We start from the raw sequence: 22,233 nt of genomic DNA, 5'->3' as shown, positions 1-22,233 counted from the left end.
TATATCTTCTCTTTTCTGTCCCCTTTTGGGCAGAGTCAGACGTGACTTTGAACTTGGGAGTAGTGGGTGGAGAGTTGAATTCCTCATAGTTCATCTCAGCAGACTTTGACAATTTGCTTCTCCATTACACCCCACTGCAATATTTGCCACTGCATCAACAAGCAGGAGAGAGGAGGAGTATATTAGCTGGATGATTCTGATAAAATGATGAGCAGCTAAATAGTTAATGTTGTCATTTGAATCAACATCCTTAGGCTTTTGAGAGGTCCCTCCATTTAGCTGTCACCCCTGCCAAAGCTATTGTTTCAGGCTGCCTATAGATTTGTGAAGTCAACACTGTGTTAGTTGCACTCGTATCACGGTTGGAGAGAATAGGGGCTGTATGCATTTTTTTTTTTTGTTCAGATTCTGGATTAAATATTTGTAGTGAAATAAAAAAAAAAACAATCTGTAGCAAGTTACATGGCTGCATAATGACATTATGGCTGAGGAATGGGTACTTCAGACTTGGATAGCTAGCGATACAATTCACTTCTCTTACTGGTGACACCTCCAAGGGAATTGAGCTGAGCCCAGAGATAGTTACAGGAAATGATTGCTTAATGGGGACCATAACTCTTGTTAATGGAGATGACTTCAGGTAATTTAGTCCTCTCAAGTAAGAGGATCATGATCATTCTGTAATAAAAGTGATTTAGCACCACATCTGTGTGGGATGGAGATACGGGAGTGGCACTGAACTATGATTCTCCAGCCATGACTGGAGCTGCCACCCACCTCAAAAAATGTTTGTTGCTGACAAAACTTTGCACTAGACCAAACTTGCAGAAAAAAGTTTAGAAAGTAGTGCCTAAGGTCAAGACACCTGGTTGCTTCGTTAGTGTGATAGGCACTATCAGTGCAGAGCATGGATCAAAACCAAAAACTCATGCACACCCAGCTGTTCCTTCAGGGAAGGAACAGAGAGGCCCCTCACCAGACTTATCTTAGTCAAATGTTTGCTTTTAACCTTGGGATGTGCACTATATAATCAGGGCCCCTTCGGTTCCTCAGCAACATGGGACCACATTGTACGGCAGCAAGTCCTAAATTCTGCGGCAGAATGAATGTGTTGCTATGGAATACTCCTCATTCCCCACCGCCAAACAAATGTGTTCTGCTATGGCTCATAATTGAAAATATTCCAGGACATAAATGTGTCTGATGGGTTTTCCTCAGGGATCTTCCTCTGCATCAGGAAGTTAGAGGCTAAGCAGTAATGGTGAGGTGGTGTCTTGTTAGCTCACACAAAGTTCGTCAGTTTGATTTACAATCTCCCTTTCTTTCTCTCTCACTCCCCTCTGCGTGGGGGGGAATAAATAGATGGGCACCATCAGGGTATCACATCCAAACAGCTCAGAGTTCTAGCAAGGTATCCGAATTAATATTACTTATATGGAGCTATAAATGTTTAACAGACAAAGGAAAGACAACATTCCTGCCCTGGGTTTCCAGTCTAGTTAAAATGTAACTGGATGAGAGATGGTCACAAACACTTGTGAGGAGGGAGGGCGGCAGCAGTAAGATCAGTGTATGATGGAGCAGCATAAAAACAAAAAGCTGGTGCTGTTTTGGGGTTGCAGAGGGAGCATGTCAGAGTTAAGAAGGGGAGAGTCTCCCTCCCCCTGGCTCTAGGGAAACCGTACCTCCTGTACTGTGTTGGTTCAGGGCACCTCCTTTCCAGGCAGGTATTGACAAATTGGAAGGAGTTCAAAGGAGAGCAATGAAAGTGAGGGATTGATTTATGGAGAAAGTTTTGAAAAAATATGTGTAGCTTGCATAAGGGGCCAGCCTACACGCTAAACATAATCCGGTCAAGCAGCTCATTACAGCAGGGTCAGCCTTTGGCAGTGTGGTTAGGGCCCCTCACTGTGTTGTTAACTGGTATGTCTAATCAGGCTAAGGGGGCTGGAAGTGACTTGGTGGGTTTTGTAGTGCACATGGGGCCCCAAGAGATGGCTAAGTAGGTTGTGAGCACCAAGGGGGGAGAAGGGTGATTCAGGATGGGCTAAGGGGTAAAACTGGGAATGGGATGAAGATAATAAAAGGAACATTGTGCCTGGGTGGTGTTAGTGGCATCTTAATAAGTGGCATCCTGTCAGGTTGAGGAACGGTTTCGCAAGGGAAGTGGTGGAAGCCCCATTACTTCCTCAAAAACTGGATTGGACAAAACCCTGAGACTAGACAATGGAACAGCCCTGCCCAGTGTGTGGGATGGAAGTGGTGGGGGAAGGAACTAGGTGCGTCCTGACAGGGCTTTATTATCTCTTGTTTTGTTTTCATACTTGGCTTTAACAGTCAGTGTTGTTTTATGTCGAGCAGAGACCAGCGAATCAGTCAGGATGTGGAGAGGTTCTGCAGACAGCTAAGCTCCATGGCCAGTAAACTCATCATCTCTCCTTTTACGCTGGGCTACTACACCTATCAGTGCTTTCAGAGGTAGGATCTCTCCACCTTCCCATTGGAGTACTGCACCTCTCAGAGCTGCTTTCATATCATCCCTGGGAGTGCTATGGTTCTCAGAACTTAGTGGTTGGGAATTGGAAGCCTGACACTAGCATGTGGTGTGGGATTCCTGGCACTGATCTGGTGGGGGTGACTCTGACTATGCTGGAGCAGGAGGGGGGTAGAGTTCCTAGTCCTAGTGTACTGGGGTTCACGTGTAGGGTTCCCAGCAATAGTGGGGTGGGTGTTGCTCTGACTGCACTCCCAGTCTAGTGTGCGGCCTTTCCTGGGTTTGCTAACTAACCTCTCTCCATCTTCCCCTTTAGCACTGGCTGGCTGGGCCCAGTAAGTATCTTTGGGTATTTTGTCATTGGGACTGTTGTTAACAAGGTGCTGATGAGTCCCATTGTGTCGAAACTGGTGCATCAGGAGAAGCTGGAGGGGGATTTCAGGTGAGTGGTCGGAGTCTTGCTGTCACTGACCCTTCCTTTCTGGAATGGCTCTGTTTAATGCCAGCCTGCTCATCCCCCAGTCCAGTGCACTCAGTGTGTGACCCAGATGTGGCTAATCTCCTCCCCGCTCCTCAGACTAAGCAAATCAGCCTGCTCAGCTCCTTTGAGCGCACAACCAGCCCACTGAACCCAGCCTCAGAGAGACCCATCTGGAGTCAACCTGCTAAGCCCCAGCCATCCCTGCCACTTGAGTGTGACCTGGTGAGACAGCGCCCCTGGGTCTCTGTTGGTCCAGCCATCAGTGTTTTCCACTGATCCCTCGCTGCTGCTGCTAATTGCAGTGAGGTGCTGTGGAGTAGAGGGAGCACGGAGCTTCTGTTAAATTGGATCTTGATCCACGTTCACCAAGGATGGTGGCTGAGACTTGAGGCATTGCTCTTCCTCCCACCACACACATGCACTTACCTTCATGATGTGCCTGAAATCCCCACACACACCCTAAGTCTTCTAAATCTCTTCTTACACTTTGGGCATAAACTCTGGAAAGGTATTGTATCAATGACCAGGTGCATTGTAAGGGTTTGACAGCTTCCTCTATAGCATCCAGCATCCATCACTGTCAGAAGTGTGGCCAGCAGAGCAGATGTACCCATTGGTGTGATACGGTGCAGCATGGGGATGCCGGATTAGATGGGCTCATTGATCTGATCCAGTGTATCTCGGATACTGGGCTAGTAAACAAGATATGGAATACTGGACTGTCCCAGCGAGTGGGATGCCAGTGGTCCAGTGCGATTGGTGCAGAAGGTAGGAGACCAAACTAGACCACTGAACTGACCTGCTCTGATGGTACCTATGTATAGGGCAGTGTAGTGCCCTTCTGAACCTTGCTCAAGGCCCCTGGCCCTATGTTCAGACTCATTCCTGGGCTAAGAATCTGTCAGGTCACTCACCATGATGGCAGGAGCAGGAATGGATTTTTCTGTTGCAGGGATGTTCATTGTTTATTCCGTGGGGTGGTCGCATCTCACGTTTTGGTTTGCGTTGTGCAGGTTCAAGCACATGCAGATTCGTGTAAATGCAGAGCCAGCTGCTTTCTACAGGTAAATGATGGATTAACCTGTTTCTTCTCATCTCTTCTCGTGGATCCTCCCAGCTCCTAGAATAACTGCTCAGTTCACGCGTTCCAGAACAGTAAGGGAAGGGACCTATCCTGTTGCTTGCACTGCCTTGTCCTGTCCTTTTTGTTTAAAAGCTCTTGTCCCTGCCCCCTGTGCCTGGTACCAAGTCTCTAACGTGCTACTCTGCTATGATCCAAGTACAGGGCCGGTGCTGGGTCCTACCTTTCCTTTAAGAAAAAGTGCCTGTAGGGGAGTTTCCTAGACCTGTGATTGTGCCACAGTGCCTTCCTTTGGGTTCTGCTCAACACCTGCTGGCAGTGGTCAGTAAATAACCCAGGTGCATTAAAATCCTAGGAGTTGGAGAGGAACAACCTTTTGCTCTCTCCCCCCCCTCCTCAGGGTCCAGTTTCGGATTATCCTATGGCCTACGTTTATCCTATGGCCATACATCCTATGGCACCATTTTCTGGTGCATCAGACTGGGGCCTCTTCTACTACTCTGGGAGACTGTTCAGGGGCCTCATCCTATCTTGTTAAGATCCTCTCCTGAGATCTGTTCTAAGGTTCCCTTTTCCTAATTTCATCCCACTACTCTCTCCTGTTTCCCCTTTGTTGTCAGCCCAGCTAAACAGACTTTAGTTCTTTCTCTCTCTCTCTCTCCTTCTAGCTCAGTCCCTCTGTCCCCCTAATCACCTTGTTGATCTTCTGCGAACTGCATCCACTCTGTCAATGTCTGCTACTACTGAGGTGCCTAGAACTGAGCGTGCTCTCCTAGGCGGGACCAGTGCTGTATGGTGTCTGCAATGTCTCCCAGTGTTGTTCTTCTTGTGGACATCATCAGCATGCTCTTTAGTAATGATCTGGTTCAGGGGGGTAAAGATGTTGCATCCAATTGGCTAGAACCCTGATGCCTGAGGGCCCCCAGCTTGATTAACTCTGGAGTGGAGTGCCTGGCTGTGGGCAATGAAGGTCAATGTTCCCCTCACCTTCTAGCCTTAGCACTATGGGATCTTATCACTGGGGGATACTGGGGGCTGCCCCATTCTCCAGCCCTCCCTGCCTCCACTGTGTATGTGGCTCACTGGCCTGATCTGGTTGAGCACCTGTAGCGGTTCTCCCTCCATCGGTCCGTGCCCATGTGGTGCTAACAATAATGGGAGCTGGGGACAAGTATCTTCACTGCTGTATCATCTAGGCGTGGTGAGAGCAGAGTTGGACAATGTGGTGGCAAAAGCACCTGCACTGGATCTACACTGGCAGCTGCTCTGGGGCTAGCCCCATGCGCTGCTCTGAGGGGGCTAGAGTTCGTAGAAATTCAGCGTGGACACAGCCTGCGTTTGAATACTAAACATTTTATCTTTTTCTGCTTTTTGCCACCTGAGGGCGGTGTAAACTTTGTGAATGAGTGGAAGTAGCTGTTGCAGACCTCAGCCCAGGTGGTTTGGTGTGTAAATGGAGCTCTCTGGTGCAAGGATCTAGGCTCCCAGGTGCAGTCAGAGTGGTGCTGATCTAAGAGTCGGCAATGACTGCGACTATATCAGCAGCTACTAAAGCTGGGGTGGGAGAGAGCCCCCTTCCAGGCTTGAAATCCAGTCTTAGACCAATAGTTCCAGGGACATGAATTTGATAGGCACAGATTCACCTGGATTAGCTGTGTAAAGTACTTCACGGTTTGGCTTCTCAGGATGTTGAAGGCCTGAGCCAAAGCAACCCACAAGAGACCAGTGATCAGTCCGTTTCTGCTCCAGTGTGATAACAGTTATGGAACAGTGGCCAGGCTAAGGCCTGGGCATCTTGGTGGTCAGGGGTCAGGTAAACAGGCGAGCTGAGGAGATGACGTCTAGCCACACTGCTTCCCTTTCTGGCTGGAGGAACACTGCAGGGTGTTGTCCATCCATTCCAGAAGGCTCTTTGTTCAGGTGCATGAAGTAGCCCCACGGGTGCCCTAGTCCAGTATTGGGCCTTGCTGTCATCACTTGCCTCCTTTTTGTCTTCCATGTCTAATAGAAATACCAAGGTGCTCTGGCAGATTCTTTCTCAGAGCCACCTGCCTCAGCCGAGGAACTCCTCAGAGGCACATTCACCAGGCAGCACCTGGGTATTTAGTGCCTGGCCACCACAATAACATTGCCCAGATACTGTGGTGATGGGCATGCTCCAGATAGCTACAATAGTCCTGCAATGTTTTCATCACTCTGCAGTGCACCCAGCATGTGATGGCTTTTGCAGATCCATGGCATGCTGCTGTCTTGTTTTGCAGAGCTGGGCGGGTAGAGCACATGAGAACTGACCGCCGGCTGCAGAGCCTCCTGCAGACACAGAGGGAGCTGATGGGTAAAGAGCTGTGGCTCTACAGTAAGTGGAGAATTTCCTTGATTTGCAGGGGCATGTGGCAGCTTCATCAGGGTAATCCTCAGACCTGGGGAGTGCGTCCCCAGAGACGTATAGGAGTGCTGGCTGCTCCTGGCTGCAGGAGGCCATACCTATTGGTGTACTGGCACCTCAGGTGTTTGTTGAGGCGGCATTGCCTTCCTAGAGAAGAGCCCAGGAGAGAATGACGTTGGGTGTCACACTGATGCCGTGGGGGGACGCTGGCAAAGCCGGAGGACCAAATCAGGAAATGGGTTCTGCAGGAATCCAGACTCTGAGGGGAACAGGTGGCAGTAGCACTTGGGATTTCAGTCATCCACACTAAGAGCGTCAGGGAAACTGGGCCCTTGGAAGGGAGAAGGGTTGGTGGGGATGAACAGGAGCTGCTCTGAGACTATGTCCCTCTTGCCCTGATGCTGCCCGGAAATCTTGACTATGATCCTGATTCCAGCCCCACCTGAGCCAGTCCCTTAGTGCTTAGAGTAAAGGGCAAGTGGGTGCCTTGCCTTCAGGGTACAATCTAGAGCTCTGCAAATCGTGGAGTGGCGTATGTGGGAATTCTGAACACTTGAGCGTTTCTGCCTTTCCTGTGTTCCTTAGGAAGGTCAGTGATGTAGGCTTCCTGCGCCAGCCAGATCCCTGGATATTCCTTCCTGCATCCTGGCTTGGCTGGCCACTTTGCTTCCCCATGTTTCTAAGAGGCAGCGGGGGCTCTGACATTTGGAAACAAGTAGGCTAGGTGGATTTTGCCCTGTCTAAGGTACTCTAGTGGGTGGTGGTATCTGGATGGCTTTTTCTCCACTTTGGTGTCCTGGCTGGGGGAGCTTCATGCCAACAGGTTTCATCTCTGTGATGTGGGTCTTTTGCTGTCTTTTGTCTTGGCCCCTGAGGTGCAGTGTGAGGCGTGTGAATGGGGGGGACTAGTTCTGTTTGGCCCCAGAAATTGGGCTTGGGTTTGCCTGGGACAGAGGGTGCTCCCTGCTCATTAACTTCTGCCAATGTGCTTATATCCAGTTGGGATCAACACCTTTGACTATCTGGGCAGCGTTCTGAGTTACGTGGTGATTGCCATTCCCATCTTTAGTGGTGTCTATGGCGACCTGGATCCAGCACAGCTGAGCGCTCTGGTCAGCAAGGTGAGTTCAGCACGTGTCCCCTCTACTGCGTTTCTTCCCCTTGCACCCTGCAGGACACTAGGCCAGGGGGTGTGACATAGCACAGGCTGACCCAATCCTGAGGGTCTGGTGCTAAGTCCGAAGACAGCGATGTGCTGTGCAGGGCTGGGCTCCAGTGGAAGGGGTGGCTGGTATTGAGAGCAGAGCGAGCAGTGCGCCGCAAGAGGCGGTGCTGGAGGTTGAGGGGGTGACTGCCCCTCGCCAGGGATGGCTGACTTCACTGAGTCACGCTCAAGACATTCTTTGCCAACATAGGGCTAGAAACGTAGGCCCTGTGCCTGCAAACTCTTAGGTATGTGATTGATTCGATGCACTCACGTGTGGAAAGCTAATCACATGCACAGGCATTTGCAGGATCAGGCCCTCCTGTTTTAAATGAAAGGTTACATACTGATGAGACCGCACGAGGCATCGGAGCAGGGCTGGGCCCATGCAGCACTGCCAAGCCCACTGCTTCTGCTGACTGAAGAGAGACTGCAGCAGCTGGCTGCTCATGGAACCAGCCTGTCCACAAACCAGATTCTTGGCTCTAAAAGCCCCTGTCTTCGTGGAACTGCTCTGTCTAGAAGGCTGATCTCTCTCCTGCTTTTGTTGCCTCACTAGGCCCTTAGGGAGGGGCCTCCAAATCTGACTGGTTCCCAGCTAAACGAAAACAGCCCGAGACTGGTAATGCAGATCTAAAAGCAGCCAGCTTAGCATTCCAGGCTGTGTAGCAGAGACATGCATCTGAGAGTAGCAGACCACTTCCAGTGCAGGGGGCGGGGGGAGTGGTCAGCGTGCCACCAGGGAGAGGACACCGACCCCAGTGCTGGCAGGAGTCACAGTGCAGCTTGGCAGGACTTGTGGACGTGCTAACTGAACAGCTGCAGCCTGTTTGTTTAGAATTCCTGGTGGTTCTTCTGGTTGTTCCTCTTTCGCTTAAAGCTGTTAGAGGCTTTAACCCTTGGAGTACTGAGAGGAGCTCCCTACTGGCTGGGATTCCTAAGGCATTAGTGTGAGGTGCTCGTCCAGGGCTCCAGGGTGTGTTCAGGCCAGTGGGGATTCTTGTGGGGAATGAGTCCTGGTGCCCTCTCCTCCCCAAGTCCTACCACCAGGCCCCCTGGCCAGTTATTATGTTTGCAGTGGGCTGATCGTGTTCCCTCCAGGGGTGGCCTTATGGGAGGCAGTTCACTCAATGGCTGTGGGGAGTGAGAAAGGGCAGCTCCTAGCAGACACCGGGAGGGGTCTCCCCAGGGTCAATCTACAGGCTGGTGCAGGTGAGCCCTGTTATGTCTCTTGTCTGATGCCGCTTTCTCTGTGGTTCGTCCCTCTGTTGGGTCACCACTCTCCTGGAGTCTGAGTGACTGCACATGTCCAACTGTGATGGCTGCCCCTAGCTGAGCATATGGTATCCATTGCTGCTAGCTTGCTGGCTGTGAGGGCAGGCACAGCCGCCTGGGCGCTGCTGCTCCATCTCTGTGCTAACTCTTCTCCCGGTGTGTGCTTCTCCGGCAGAATGCCTTTGTCTCCATTTACCTGATCAGCTGCTTCAGCCAGCTCATCGATCTCTCTGCCACCTTGTCTGACGTGGCTGGCTACACACACAGGTGAGAGTTGCCCTCCCTTAAGCCTGTCTCCAGGAGAGGGAACCTTCTTGGTGCCCCAGTGCAAGGCTTCTGGGACTGAGCCCAGTCTGCGGCTCTGGCAGAAGTGGGGAAGCTTGTACCCTAGGCAGGGCTCCTTGGAAAGGGGTGATTGCTAATGTGGGGTCAGCTTGTACAAGGTGTCATTCTTAGTATGAAGATAGCACCCACAGACCCAAACCCAGATGGTGCTAGGCATGGTCCGTCCATACATCTAGTGCGAGACGGCCCTTGCCCTAGAGAGCTCGCACTCAAAGGTCACTGCCATGGGCCCATTTGGAACTGAGGTTGACAGGGAGCGCGTCTCTCCAGAGCCTGGGTGCTGATTGCCTAGGACTGGAATTCCCTTGCCAGCAGAGGCCACTGAGGAGGCCAGATGCTGAATGGAAGGGTAGCTCTTCCTTTAAAATATGCCTTAGTCGCAGCCCACTAGTGTCCGTGTGCTTTCTAGTCCAGTGAGTAGCTTGCAGTGGAAGGCACTGAACTGACTGCATGATGCCCGCTGCTTAGGAACTCTGCGTAATTCAAAAACAAAAGAGAACTCCTTTTAACCTCCCTCCAGTCCCCCAGGATGGATGTCCTGTCAGTGGTTCAGCCTGGCAGCTCTGCAGGATAGGACTTGCTCTGTGTCCTGTACAGCACCGAGCACATTGCTCAGGCTAAACAAATATTAAATACAATCTGTTAAGAAGCCCAGTTGGGACAGGAGCTGGAATGTGGGGAGAGGGTTGCGGAGTCACATCTGTCCCTCTTGCTACCCTCTCTGTCTTACAGGATTGGGGAGCTGCAGGAGACACTGCTGTCTCTCTCCAGGAAACACCGTGATTGTGAATCAGAAGCCAAAACCAACTGGGACTTTGACAAGTGAGTATCTGCGGCCAGCCTTATCTTGGGATGGTAAATTACTGTCTGAAGTTGGGTTTCCAGGCTGTGGGGAAAACTCTCATGTTCATCAGGCATTTTGGATGTGCCTCTGGGATGGTAAAATAGGGTTTCTTCCAAACACTGCAGCCTAGGGTCCTTCTCCCTTGAATTCCCCTGGGGGTGCTATTAGGAGGAGCAGAGGTCTGCATCCTTTGTGTCTGAGGAATAGGCACAGATTAAACAACCACTGGGCATGTCCCCAGATCTCCCTGAGGCAGGGAGGTATGTTCATGTCACTGGAAAATCAAGGAATCTGCAGCCTTGGAAATCAACCAACTCAATAAGAGGCAGGTGCTGGTAGCCAGGTGTTTGTGAAAAATCCTTTTGAGGCCAGCAAGTTGAGGCTCCCTAATGCCAATGTAGTCGTAATCATATGATCATACGATCTGTTACTGGCTGCCTCCACTCCCCTCCAACTGTCACATTCACCTGTCACATCTTGTTTCGTATTAGTTTATAAGCTGTTTGGGGCAGGGAGCATGTCTTCATGTATGTGCACACGCAGCACCCAGTACAGCGGGGTCCTGATCCCAACCAGGATTTCAGGGCACGACCATAGTAAAAATAGTAAATAAGTCGAGAGAGAGAGAGAAGTTCTATCTAGTCTGCCCCGACCCCAGCAGCCAGTGGGATTGTTCCTGATAATGTGTTCTCCAGGGCTTTGGCCAATTTCAGGATCCCTCCAGTTCCTCACTGTATCCGTCCACGTGGGGCTCTCCTTCAGCATTTTCCTTCTTGCTATTGTCCCAGATCATCACATCCTGTCAGACATGGACAGCCCCTGCATTTGGGGGTGTTTCTACGCTTTGGAATGTGTTCCTTCCATCTGTGGAATTGGAACCAGTGCTTGGAGGGGTGGGGATCTGACGGTATGTTCGGGGTGTGGGCCAACCTTTCCAAACCTAGAAGTCTAAAAGCGGGCCTGAATAAAAGTGGCCTGCCTTTAACGGATGAGGACTGCAAGCCCCAAAGTCTGAAAATCCTGGCCTTGGCCTCTAACCATCAGATGTCTCTGGCCGGCAAAGTTACTTCTTTCCATTCCTGCCATTTCTACTGTACCTGTGCTCCCCGATTCTTTCCTGCTGGGTTCCTGGTCTTGAGCAGGTTGTCGAGGAGAGGGATGGATTCGCCTCATGCTTCAGGATTGTTGTAGCTGAGCTCAGAGTGCAGCTCCCATTGTGGGCAGTGAGGCGTGAAGCAGAATGAGCAGTTTGGTTCCTGCAGTCTAACAGTTTCTGACTTGCAGTCTGAGAAGACTGGGTCTCGGAGCCCCACTGAGTATAACTTATGTAATAGCAGCCGTGGCCCCCCACAGGATCTGGGCCCCCATGTGCTGGGGGCTGGACAAACATCTACAAAAACAGTCTCTACCTCAGAAAGCATACGCTCTAGATCAGGGGTTCTCAGACTTTTGTACTGGTGACCCCTTTCACACAGCAAGCCTCTGAGTGCGACCCCCTCTTATACATTAAAAACACTTTTTTATATATTTAACACCATTATAAATGCTGGAGGCAAAGCGGGGTTTGGGGTGGAGGCTGACTGCTCGCGACCCCCCATGTAATAACCTCATCACCCCCTGAGGAGTCCCAACCCACTGTTTGAGAACCCCGTACTCTAGATAGATGAGTGAGGGGAGAGGGAGACAGTGGGATCTAGGCCGTTATTCATAGGAGGGTGCGTGTGTTTTAAAAAGTTATGAATGAATCATCCACTCTCTCTCCATCTCTTGACCTGTCTATCAATAAGTAGCTGATTCCTTACAGGTTGTTTTCCAGCTTGAATCACTGTTTAATTCTGGATTGAAGTGTTGCCCTCCTATGAAAGGGCCTCATAAGGTATGTCTACACTGCAATGAAAACCCTGTGGCAGCGACTCCCAGAGCCTGGGTCCTTGGGCTTGTGCTACAGGGCTAACAGTAGCAGTGTAGACTTTCCCACTTGTACTTGGAAACCCACCCCCCTCGCCAGGTTTCAGAGCCTGAACTCCAGCCCAAGCGGTAACGTCTACACTGCTATTGTTAGCCCTGTAGCACGAGCCCTGAATCAGCTGACCCAGGCTCTGAGACCTGCTGGCATGGTCTTTTTTTGTTTTTTTCCCCAGTGTAGACCATCCATGAGGGCTGTCTATTCCCAGTACAGCCTTCCAGAGCTGGCAACTGTTATGGCAACGTTTCCACAAGGGGGAACTGGAGATCACATTTCGGTGTTACCCTTTGCCAGAGCCTCTGCTGCAGGCCGGTGGCTTGTGTAGTCTGTGCTGTGCTTTTGTGCTGGGTCACTGATTAGCCCACTATTTCACGGCGTAGCTGGTATAAATGACACCTTAGTACCCCAGTAACTCGTGCTTTCTAACTCAGAAGGCTGGAATCTGTTGAGTTTTTGTCTGTTGGCACCAGTCGCCATGATATCTAGGCCCTAAATATGACATTAGGGGAGGCATGTCATTTGAAAGGCATCTGCTCCTCACCACCACGAGGCTCAATCACTTACCCTTGGCTCTTTTCTTCTCTCTCTGCTTTGGTGGCTGGGCTCCAGTGGTCTTGGGGAGCAGACTGTGCTGGGGGAGACAGCCTTCCTTCTGGAGCGAGTGTCTCTCTCGGTTCCATCCTCGGACAAGCTGCTCATCAAGGACCTCGACCTACGGATTTCCCAAGGGAACAATCTGCTGATCGTGGGGAACACTGGCACGGGGAAGACGTCACTCCTGAGGGTTCTTGGTGGCCTCTGGGAGAGCACACGGGGTAAGGACGGTGACTTCTCCAAAACCTCATCCAACGAAACGGGGGGCAGGAGCTGGTGCTGCCCCAGAGAGGCTGGTGGGTGGAACTTGAGCCACGTGTGGCAAGTTAGGGCCTTGTGAGTGCTGTCACTGGTGTATTCAAGCTGTCCCCTCTCCTGTGTGCTGTGGTGTGAACTTCTCATCCATGCACTCTGCTGAGCACCTGACCTCTGATCCATGGACGCATGATCATTACCTAGTGCTTGGATCTCACTAATGCAGGCCTGTGCACCGGGAAAGGGCTAGAAGGTGAGCTTGTGAATTGGTGTCTCTCTCTCTCTCTTGGATCTATGCAGGGAACATCCACATGCTGAGCTGCTTTGGCCCCCATGGGGTGGTGTTCCTGCCGCAGAGACCTTTCTTCACAGATGGAACCCTGCGAGAACAGGTGAGTCTGTTTGGTGCAGGAGTCCCACAGGCTGGCTGCACAAAGTGACAGTCCCAGTCCCTAGTTGCACTCAGAGCGGATGGGATGGGACAAGCAACCCCAGTGCTAGGAAACTGTGGGCTGCGTAAAAGCTCATAGGAGAACGGACTGGTGACAGCTCATCTCCTCGCGTCTGAGTTCTGGGCCCAGCGTGTGGCTGTGATGAACTCCATGTCCAGCTTCCTCTGACATGGGTCTGTGTTTGGTTTGTTCAACCAGGTGATTTATCCTCTGAAGAAGATTTATCCAGTTTCAGGTGAGTGGAAATTAATTGAAGCAGCTATTAAATGATCACTGGCTGCACCTGTCCCCTACACACCCCCCTGGCACATTGTTTTTTCTAGCTCAGCACCTCCGTGCCTGTCCGTACGTTAGCAGCACTAACTCATTCTGTTTCTGCTGCCCTTAGCATTTCCTTGAAAGCCTTATCTGTGTCTGTAGTTCAGTTCCATGCTCTCCATACACTTCCAGGAGGAGGATTCGCTCTTGTGAACAGCCCTTTGTGAAGCCACATTGGCTGCTGCTTGTCCCTTGTTCATTGCTACTTATGTACGGAATCTTCTAGGATTCCCTGCTGATTTCCATACATGTGTGTGGAGAGGAAGTACTCAAATCACCCTTACTACACTTCTGAATTCCCCCAGATTCTGAATTAGTCAAACACTGAGTCTTCACCTTCTGACCAGTAAGAAGTAGGTCCATGAAGGGTATCTTAGGAGTGGAACTGCCCCGTGAGACCAGAATCAGTGGATTCAGGGTGCTGTGGATTTTCTCTCTGTGCTGTAGTAGTTGCCCGTGACACTCCTTTGTTCTTTGTAATGTTACCCAACATATTTCATCACCAGCCCCCTTCTGAACCAAATTATGTCTTGTTGTCATGGTAAATATATATTGAGTTAGATTTCTGAAAGCACTTTTCCCAGCAGATGTAGGTGTTTGTTTAAAAAACAAAAAAACACTTAAATATACAAAAACAAAGCTTAAAAAAAACTGCCCATCCAAAGTTTACCCAGACCACAGGGCTACTTGTCCAGTGTAACCACTCTTTATTGCACAACTCATGACTGACCGCTCCCGCTCCTAGATTTGTTGAGTTATCCTCCTGTTGGATGGTGGGTATTTATTGCTGTACCAAGGAGGGCTGGACAGTCATTTCTTGTAACTTTTAGTGTGTTTTATGACTGCTTCACAGAGTGTAGAGCCTGCCTACAGAGCCTATTCTAAATAAACCTACCCCTCACAAAGAACCTGAGAAAATAGCTGGAATTTGCATTATGTCCTGAAGGCAAATGAATCCTGGTTCTGTCAGACCCATAGGAAGTGTGTTCCAGAGTCAGGCCCTGCCGTGGGTGGTATCCTATGGGGGGGAAAGAGAATCTTTCCCATCCTCCCCCGCCAAAGCACACCCCTGTGACTGATGTAGCCAGCAGTCAAGCCTTGTAGTACTCTCAGTTATAACCAGACTGGAGTCGGATTGGAAGCAGTGCAGACTGCAGAGCTCCAGTGTAATGTTGTCTGAGTGAAGTGATGCCCAATAAGCTGGCAACTACATTCTGCTTCCAGATAGGCTGGAGGCGTAGCCACATGTAGAGTGCATTGGAGTCGCCTAATGTCAAGGTGACAAAGACTAACTTCACTTCAGAGAGGCGCTTGGTAGGTACATGGCCCTTCTGCTTAGCTTCCAGATCAGCTCACGTGTCTATTTTAGATTTCAGCTGGCTGGCTCGTTTTAGCTCTGATATTGTCCCTGCATTTGTTGGAACTTCTTGTTCCTCTCCAAGAACTCCCCATTTGCTGGTGCCTGTGTTCTGACCCTTGGGATTCCCCTGTTTGCAATATGACGATTTAGAGCTTTTAGGCAATCTTGCTTAAGGCATGTTTCTGTTGCAGTTGGGCACAGTCAGAACTACTGAACCCTTGGTCCCTGTGTTTCTCCTCCCTTGCTCTCCACTGACCCAGGCTCTAGATATAGCTCTGAAACGTGCTGCCTAGAAGTCTGCTTTGTTCATGGTGCTGCTCCTGGATGTTGGTGTTTAACCTCCCCTGCATGTGATGGGCCTGTAGGAGCCACTTGAGGATTAGCCTTGGGCCGAACGGTGGAGTGTGAAATCTGCAGCTCTTCAGTGGTTCAGACAGTCAAAAGTTAGACTTTAAATGACTCAGTTGAAAAATAAACAAGCAACCAGAAACTCTCGTGGGAAGCAGTGGGAGATTTGGGCCCGTTGGCCCATCCTTTGTGATCCCACAGAAGTGTTGCCCTGGTGGTGCTGTTGTCCTGGATGTGATGATGATGCTCTTTGTGTTCTAGGGTCTGCAGATGATGAGAGGATCCTGCATTTCCTGGAGCTGGCTGGGCTGGTGAGTTGCTAAGGGAGCTGACAACAGCATAATGGGCCTGTTCTATCACTGAGGGCACTGCTCTCCTACCTCTCCCGGCAGGGCAGCACAGTGCTGAGTGTCATGTGCAGGGTGTTATCTGTTACCTGGACAGAACCCTCCCACTAGGCTCAGCAGAGGAGTATTGCTGTGGAAGGTACGACGCCGGTGAGGAGGTGGGAACGTATCAAAGGCAGGAGTGACACCAGGGTGGGAGAAGGGATGTCATGGGAAGGTGAAATCAGGAGGCACGTTTGTGGGGGAGCTGACTTTGGGAGAAGGATGGAAAGGGGTTATTGAGGACAGCATTGGGGAGGAAGGGGGTGGTTCTATTCAGGACTGTATCTGCCATGGGAGGCTGTTGGTCAGAGCCGGGGACGTGCTCAGATTTTCATTAGTCTCTTTTCCTGTGTCGTTTGCAGTCTGATTTGTTGGTGCGCACAGGGGGTCTGGACCAGCAGGTGGATTGGAACTGGTAAGGCTGGTGCAGTGTCTGAGGCTAGGTTTGTGTAGATTTCCTGGTTAGTGGAAGTGAGTGCGGGGCAGTCACACAGAGCTGACCTGAGTTATGAGGGGAATATCCTCTGCATCCAGCCGCACAGGGGTAAGGGAATGGTATTTTGGAGCAAAGATGTCATCTTAGCACTGAGTGTCTGTTCCGGCATCCCTGCCCCCAGCATCTGAGTCTGATAGTCCCACATAGGCACATCTGCTCCCAAAGCAATCTGAGATCCCTGGGGCTGCAGAGCCACCCCTAAGCTCTGAATCTGACAGCTCTGGGTGCCAAGCTTGGAAAGGAGTTGGCTCCATGTGAGCGGGGTGGGTGGGTGTGTGTGTGGCAGGGGGCAGCTGTGTGCCTCTGCAGGAGACTGCTCTGTGAGGCAGACAGTGAAGGTGGATCACATGATTCTCTGGTGTTACTGATTGCCAGAGGGTTGGGTTCATCAGCAAGTTGGTGCTAATTGTGGCTTGTTCTGATTCTTGGCTCTGCTGCAGGTATGACATCCTGTCCCCAGGGGAGATGCAGAGACTCTCATTTGCAAGGCTCTTCTACCTCCAACCCAGATATGCAGGTGAGTGACTGCAGGCTGGAGAAGAGTAGGTCTCTGTGCAGCTGGAGGGGTAAACCGGCTCTTTTTAGAAAACCTCCTTTCCTTTGCCAGGAACCATCTGGGTCTCTTTGACATCAGTCATGACTTCCTGTTTGTACCCTCCAGCTGCCAGATGAAGTGTGCATCTGTCCCAGTGAACATATTTATACAGTCCCATAGTTCAGGATGCCTGCTGGACAAAAAAAGTGGCAAATATCTGCCCTAGGAAGCTTTTGTCTGTTAGACTAAACTGTGCAAAAGAGGCTGAACAAAGGTGAGGGGTTCAGCAGGTAGTCACTGAAGGTGGAAGGGCAAGGAAGAAGAGAAGAGCAGCTAGTCCTGTAGGAAAAGGGGAAGAGTTAATGGAGATTACACCAAATATGAGCCCCAGGAGGATACAGGATGAGTTAAAGAGGATTACAAGGGAGAATAGGAATGGAAAGAACTTGCAGCCGGGGGAACAGGGGATAGAGTGGAGAATAGCACCGTCACTAGGAAAAGGCAGGTCTATGTGATTGGGGACTCTTTACTGAGAAGAATAGCTAGGCCTGTAACCAGAGCTGATCCAGAGAATAGGAGGGTGTGCTGTCTTCCAGGTGCTAAAATACGGGATGTAGACCTGAGGTTGAAAAGGATTCTAAAGGGAGCAGGAAAGAATCCCCTAATTATTCTTCATGTGGGAACAAATGATATGGCTAGATTCTCGCTGGAAAGTATTAAGGGAGACTATGCTAGGCTGTGGAAGATGCTTAAGGAAATCGAGGCTCAGGTGATCTTTAGTGGGATTCTGCCTGTTCCTAGAGAAGGGCAACAAAGGTGTGACAAGATTATGACAATCAACAGATGGCTTAGGCAGTGGTGCTATAAGGAGGGCTTTGGGATGTATGGCCACTGGGAGGCATTCATGGACAGAGGACAGTTCTCTCGGGATGGACTTCATCTGAGTAGGGAAGGAAATAGACTTCTAGGATGGAGGCTGGCACAACTGATTAAGAGAGCTTTAAACTAGGAATTTGGGGGAGATGGTTGGGAGATGTCCAGGTAATCTCCACGCTGGATTTTAGCATTGAGAGGAAAGAAAATGAAGTAAAAAAGGATACAGCTGTGGGTAGGAGGAAGGGCAGTGTAGATACCAGTCTAATAGGTTATACTGGCTGTAGAATGACCATGCCTAATAGGGTACAGAATGTGAGAGAGGCCAAACAGCAAAAATTAAGATGTTTGTATACTAATGCGAGGAGCCTAGGTAACAAAATGGAGGAACTAGAGCTATTGGTGCAGGAAGTGAAACCAGATATTATAGGGATAACAGAAACATGGTGGAATAGTAGTCATGACTGGATTACAGGTATTGAGGAGATGTGCTGTTTAGGAAAGTCCGAAATAAAGGTGGTGGAGTAGCATTGTATATCAATGATGAGGTAGAATGTAAAGAAATAAGAAGCAATGAAATGGATATGACTGAGTCCGTCTGGGCAAAAATTACATTGGGGAAGAAAACTATTAGAGCCTCCCCTGGGATAGTGCTTGGGGTGTGCTATAGACCGCCAGGATCTAATTTGGATATGGATAGAGCCCTCTTTAATGTTTTTAATAAAGTAAATACTAATGGAAACTGCGTGATCATGGGAGACTTTAACTTCCCAGATATAGACTGGAGGATGAGTGCTAGTAATAATAATAGGGCTCAGATTTTCCTAGATGCGATAGCTGATGGATTCCTTCAGCAAGTAGTTGCTGAACCGACTAGAGGGGATGCCATTTTAGATTTGGTTTTGGTGAGTAGTGAGGACCTCATAGAAGAAATGGTTGTAGGGGATAGTCTTGGCTCAAGTGATCATGAGCTAATTCAGTTCAAACTGAACAGAAGGATTAACAAAAATAAATCTGTGACTAGGGTTTTTTATTTCAAAACGCCTGACTTTCAAAAATTAAGGAAATTAGTTAGGAAGTGGATTGGACTGAAGAATTTATAGATCTAAAGGTAGAGGAGGCCTGGGATTATTTTAAATCAAAGCTGCAGAAGCTATCGGAAGCCTGCATCCCAAGAAAGGGGAAAAAATTCATAGGCAGGAGTTGTAGACCAAACTGGATGAGCAAGCATCTCAGAGAGGTGATTAAGAAAAAGCAGAAAGCATACAGGGAGTGGAAGAAGGGAGGGATCAGCAAGAAAAGCTACCTTATTGAGGTCAAACATGTAGGGATAAAGTGAGACAGGCTAAAAGTCAAGTACAGTTGGACCTTGCAAAGGAATTAAAACCAATAGTAAAAGGTTCTATAGTCATATAAATAAGAAGAAAACAAAGAAAGAAGAAGTGGGACTGCTAAACACTGAGGATGGAGTGGAGGTCAAGGATAATCTAGGCATGGTCCAATATCTAAACAAATACTTTGCCTCAGTCTTTAATAAGACTAAAGAGGATCTTAGGGATAATGGTAGCATGACAAATGGGAATGAGGATATGGAGGTAGACATTACCATATTTGAGGTAGAAGCGAAACTCAAACAGCTTAATGGGACTAAATCGGGGGGCCCAGATAATCTTCATCCAAGAATATTAAAGGAATTGGCACATGAAATTGCAAGCCCATTAGCAAGAATTTTTAATGAATCTGTAAACTCAGGGGTTGTACCGTATGATTGGAGAATTTCTAACATAGTTCCTATTTTTAAGAAAGGGGAAAAAAGGTGATTCGGGTAATTATAGACCTGTTAGTTTGACATCTGTAGTATGCAAGGTCTTGGAAAAAATTTTGAAGGAGAAGGTAGTTAAGGACATTGAAGTCAATAGTAAATGGGACAAAATACAACATGGTTTTACAAAAGGTAGATCGTGCCAAACCAACCTGATCTCCTTCTTTGAGAAAGTAACAGATTTTTTAGACAAAGGAAACGCAGTGGATCTAATTTACCTAGATTTTAGTAAGACATTTGATACCGTGCCACATGGGGAATTATTAAATTGGATAAGATGGGGATCAATAGAAAAATTGAAAGGTGGATAAGAAATTGGTTAAAGGGGAGACTACAACGGGTCCTACTGAAAGGTGAACTGTCAGGCTGGAGGGAGGTTACCAGTGGAGTTCCTCAAGGATCGGTTTTGGGACCAATCTTATTTAATCTTTTTATTACTGACCTTGGCATGAAATGTGGGAGCGTGCTAATAAAGTTTGCGGATGATACAAAGCTGGGAGGTATTGCCAATTTAAAGAAGGACAGGGATATCCTACAGGAGGGTCTGGATGACCTTGTAAACGGAGTAATAGTAATAAGATGAAATTTAATAGTGAGAAGTGTAAGGTCATGCATTTAGGGATTAATAACAAGAATTTTAGTTATAAGCTAGGGACGCATCAATTAGAAGTAACGGAGGAGGAAAAGGACCTTGGAGTATTGGTTGATCATAGGATGACTATGATCTGCCCATGTGATATGGCCGTGAAAAAAGCTAATGCGGTCTTGGGATGCATCAGGAGAGGTATTTCCAGTAGGGATAAGGAGGATTTAGTACCGTTATACAAGGCACTGGTGAGACCTCACCTGGAATACTGTGTGCAGTTCTGGTCTCCAGTGTTTAAGAAGGATGAATTCAAACTGGAACAGGTACAGAGAAGGGCTACTAGGATGATCCGAGGAATGGAAAACTTGTCTTATGAAAGGAGACTCAAGGAGCTTGGCTTGTTTAGCCTAACCAAAAGAAGGTTGAGGGGAGATATGATTGCTCTCTATAAATATATCAGAGGGATAAATACTGGAGAGGGAGAGGAATTATTTAAGCTCAGTACCAATGTAGACACAAGAACAAATGGATATAAACTGGCCACCAGGAAATTTAGACTAGAAATTAGACGAAGGTTTCTAACCATCAGAGGAGTGAAGTTTTGGAATAGCCTTCCAAGGGAAGCAGTGGGGGCAAATGATCTATCTGGCTTTAAGATTAAACTCGATAAGTTTATGGAGGAGATGGTATGATGGGATAACATGGTTTTGGTAATTAAATATTCATGGTAAATAGGCCCAATGGCCTGTGATGGGATATTAGATGGGGTGGGATCCGAGTTACCCAGGAAAGAATTTTCTGTAGTATCTGGCTGGTGAATCTTGCCCATATGCTCAGGGTTTAGCTGATCGCCATATTTGGGGTCAGGAAGGAATTTTCCTCCAGGGCAGATTGGAAGAGGCCCTGGAGGTTTTTCACCTTCCTCTGTAGCATGGGGCACGGGTCACTTGCTGGAGGATTCTCTGCTCCTTGAAGTCTTTAAACTATGATTTGAGGACTTCACTAGCACAGATATAGGTGAGAGGTTTTTCGCAGGAGTGGGTGGGTGAAATTCTGTGGCCTGTGTTGTGCAGGAGGTCAGACTAGATGATCATAATGGTCCCTTCTGACCTAAATATCTATGAATCTAAGGCCTTGAAGTTTGGCAGGGAGATGGCCTTAGTGTCAGGGATGTGCCTTTTGCCATCCTCCAGAAAAATCTGCCCAAATTTAGTCAAGTTATAAGCCTTTCAAAAAATTGCAACTTGCACCTGCTCATTAAAGACTTGCTAGAGCTTCAGAGCTAGCTTTGCAGAAGAGTCGATCTGCACTGGATATGCTGTAGCCCAGGGCTGAGTCGGACTTTCCCTGCAATTGCTGCTGTAGGCTGTGTGAGAACTGGGCACGAGAACTAAGAGCAGGGAGCCTCTCTCTCCTGTGCTCTGTGGGATGAGGAGCCCAGGGTGGGTAAGAGACAGGAATGGGATAGGTTGGAGGGGACAGGGCAGAAGGGGTCAAGTCTTAGTGGGGGAGTGGCTGTGCCCTCTAGTTCCTTCCAGAATCTGCAGTAGAACCCAAGACTCCTGAGTCTCACCATTGCTCTGGTGTCAGCAAAGATCTGTGAAATCCACTGGTAAAGCATTTCCCATCCCCCTCTAGTGCTGGTTACATGGGCAACTTAATCCTGGCATTTCCTGACTTTTGAGCGCTTGACTTTGCAACTTTAATAATGTACTTTCAGTGCAGATTTGTATGTGTCTGTGTGTAGTATAGGAGGTAATTTGTGAGTGAATTTTGTGTTCATTGTTTTATATTGTGGACAAAGTACAGGTAGATCGAGTTACAGTATTGAGCTTTTTTTGCCTCCATCAGGTTCTCTGGCCCACAGTGAGATAGTTGTTGGGGAGAAGGTTGTGACTGGCCTCGCCACTAGATCACTTTCCCCTCCAGGGGGAGGCTTGTGCATTAATTATTTACAGTAACTGTTGGTAACGAGCGAGCCTAGCATTTTGGCAGGGAGAGTGTATCTGTGATCTATATTGCAATGGGAGGGATTGAGTGGAATTAAATGGGGGAAGGGGAAGAGCTGCCAAGTGGGAAAAGTGATCTCATCCTTAGCTCAGTTTTTTTTTATCCAGCTTGTTTACCAG

General features: G+C 48.9%; 1 protein-coding gene across 15 annotated transcripts in view; it reads left to right on the top strand.

Moving 5' to 3' along the window:
* Nucleotides 1–22,233, top strand: part of ABCD4 (ATP binding cassette subfamily D member 4) — a 32,218-nt gene that overhangs the window by 6,002 nt on the left and 3,983 nt on the right. For 6 of the 15 annotated variants that reach the window (XM_037900676.2, XM_043548595.1, XM_043548594.1 and 3 more), the window contains 13 exons: nucleotides 2,362–2,478; nucleotides 2,811–2,936; nucleotides 3,989–4,039; nucleotides 6,318–6,412; nucleotides 7,442–7,563; nucleotides 9,097–9,188; nucleotides 9,999–10,088; nucleotides 12,671–12,891; nucleotides 13,226–13,317; nucleotides 13,576–13,612; nucleotides 15,665–15,714; nucleotides 16,155–16,207; nucleotides 16,729–16,805. In XM_037900676.2, the coding sequence (XP_037756604.1) occupies nucleotides 2,362–2,478; nucleotides 2,811–2,936; nucleotides 3,989–4,039; nucleotides 6,318–6,412; nucleotides 7,442–7,563; nucleotides 9,097–9,188; nucleotides 9,999–10,088; nucleotides 12,671–12,891; nucleotides 13,226–13,317; nucleotides 13,576–13,612; nucleotides 15,665–15,714; nucleotides 16,155–16,207; nucleotides 16,729–16,805 (1,223 nt within the window). Of the gene's footprint in view, nucleotides 1–2,361; nucleotides 2,479–2,810; nucleotides 2,937–3,988; nucleotides 4,040–6,317; nucleotides 6,413–7,441; nucleotides 7,564–9,096; nucleotides 9,189–9,998; nucleotides 10,089–12,670; nucleotides 12,892–13,225; nucleotides 13,318–13,575; nucleotides 13,613–15,315; nucleotides 15,715–16,154; nucleotides 16,208–16,728; nucleotides 16,806–22,233 lie in introns of those variants that run through there. The other 9 variants (XM_043548599.1, XM_043548600.1, XM_043548596.1 and 6 more) reach the window with 5 other exon arrangements.

This window comes from Chelonia mydas, chromosome 6, assembly GCF_015237465.2.
Source record: "Chelonia mydas isolate rCheMyd1 chromosome 6, rCheMyd1.pri.v2, whole genome shotgun sequence".
Taxonomy (NCBI): Eukaryota; Metazoa; Chordata; order Testudines; family Cheloniidae; genus Chelonia; species Chelonia mydas.
This window is presented reverse-complemented; position numbering and strand designations above follow the sequence as displayed.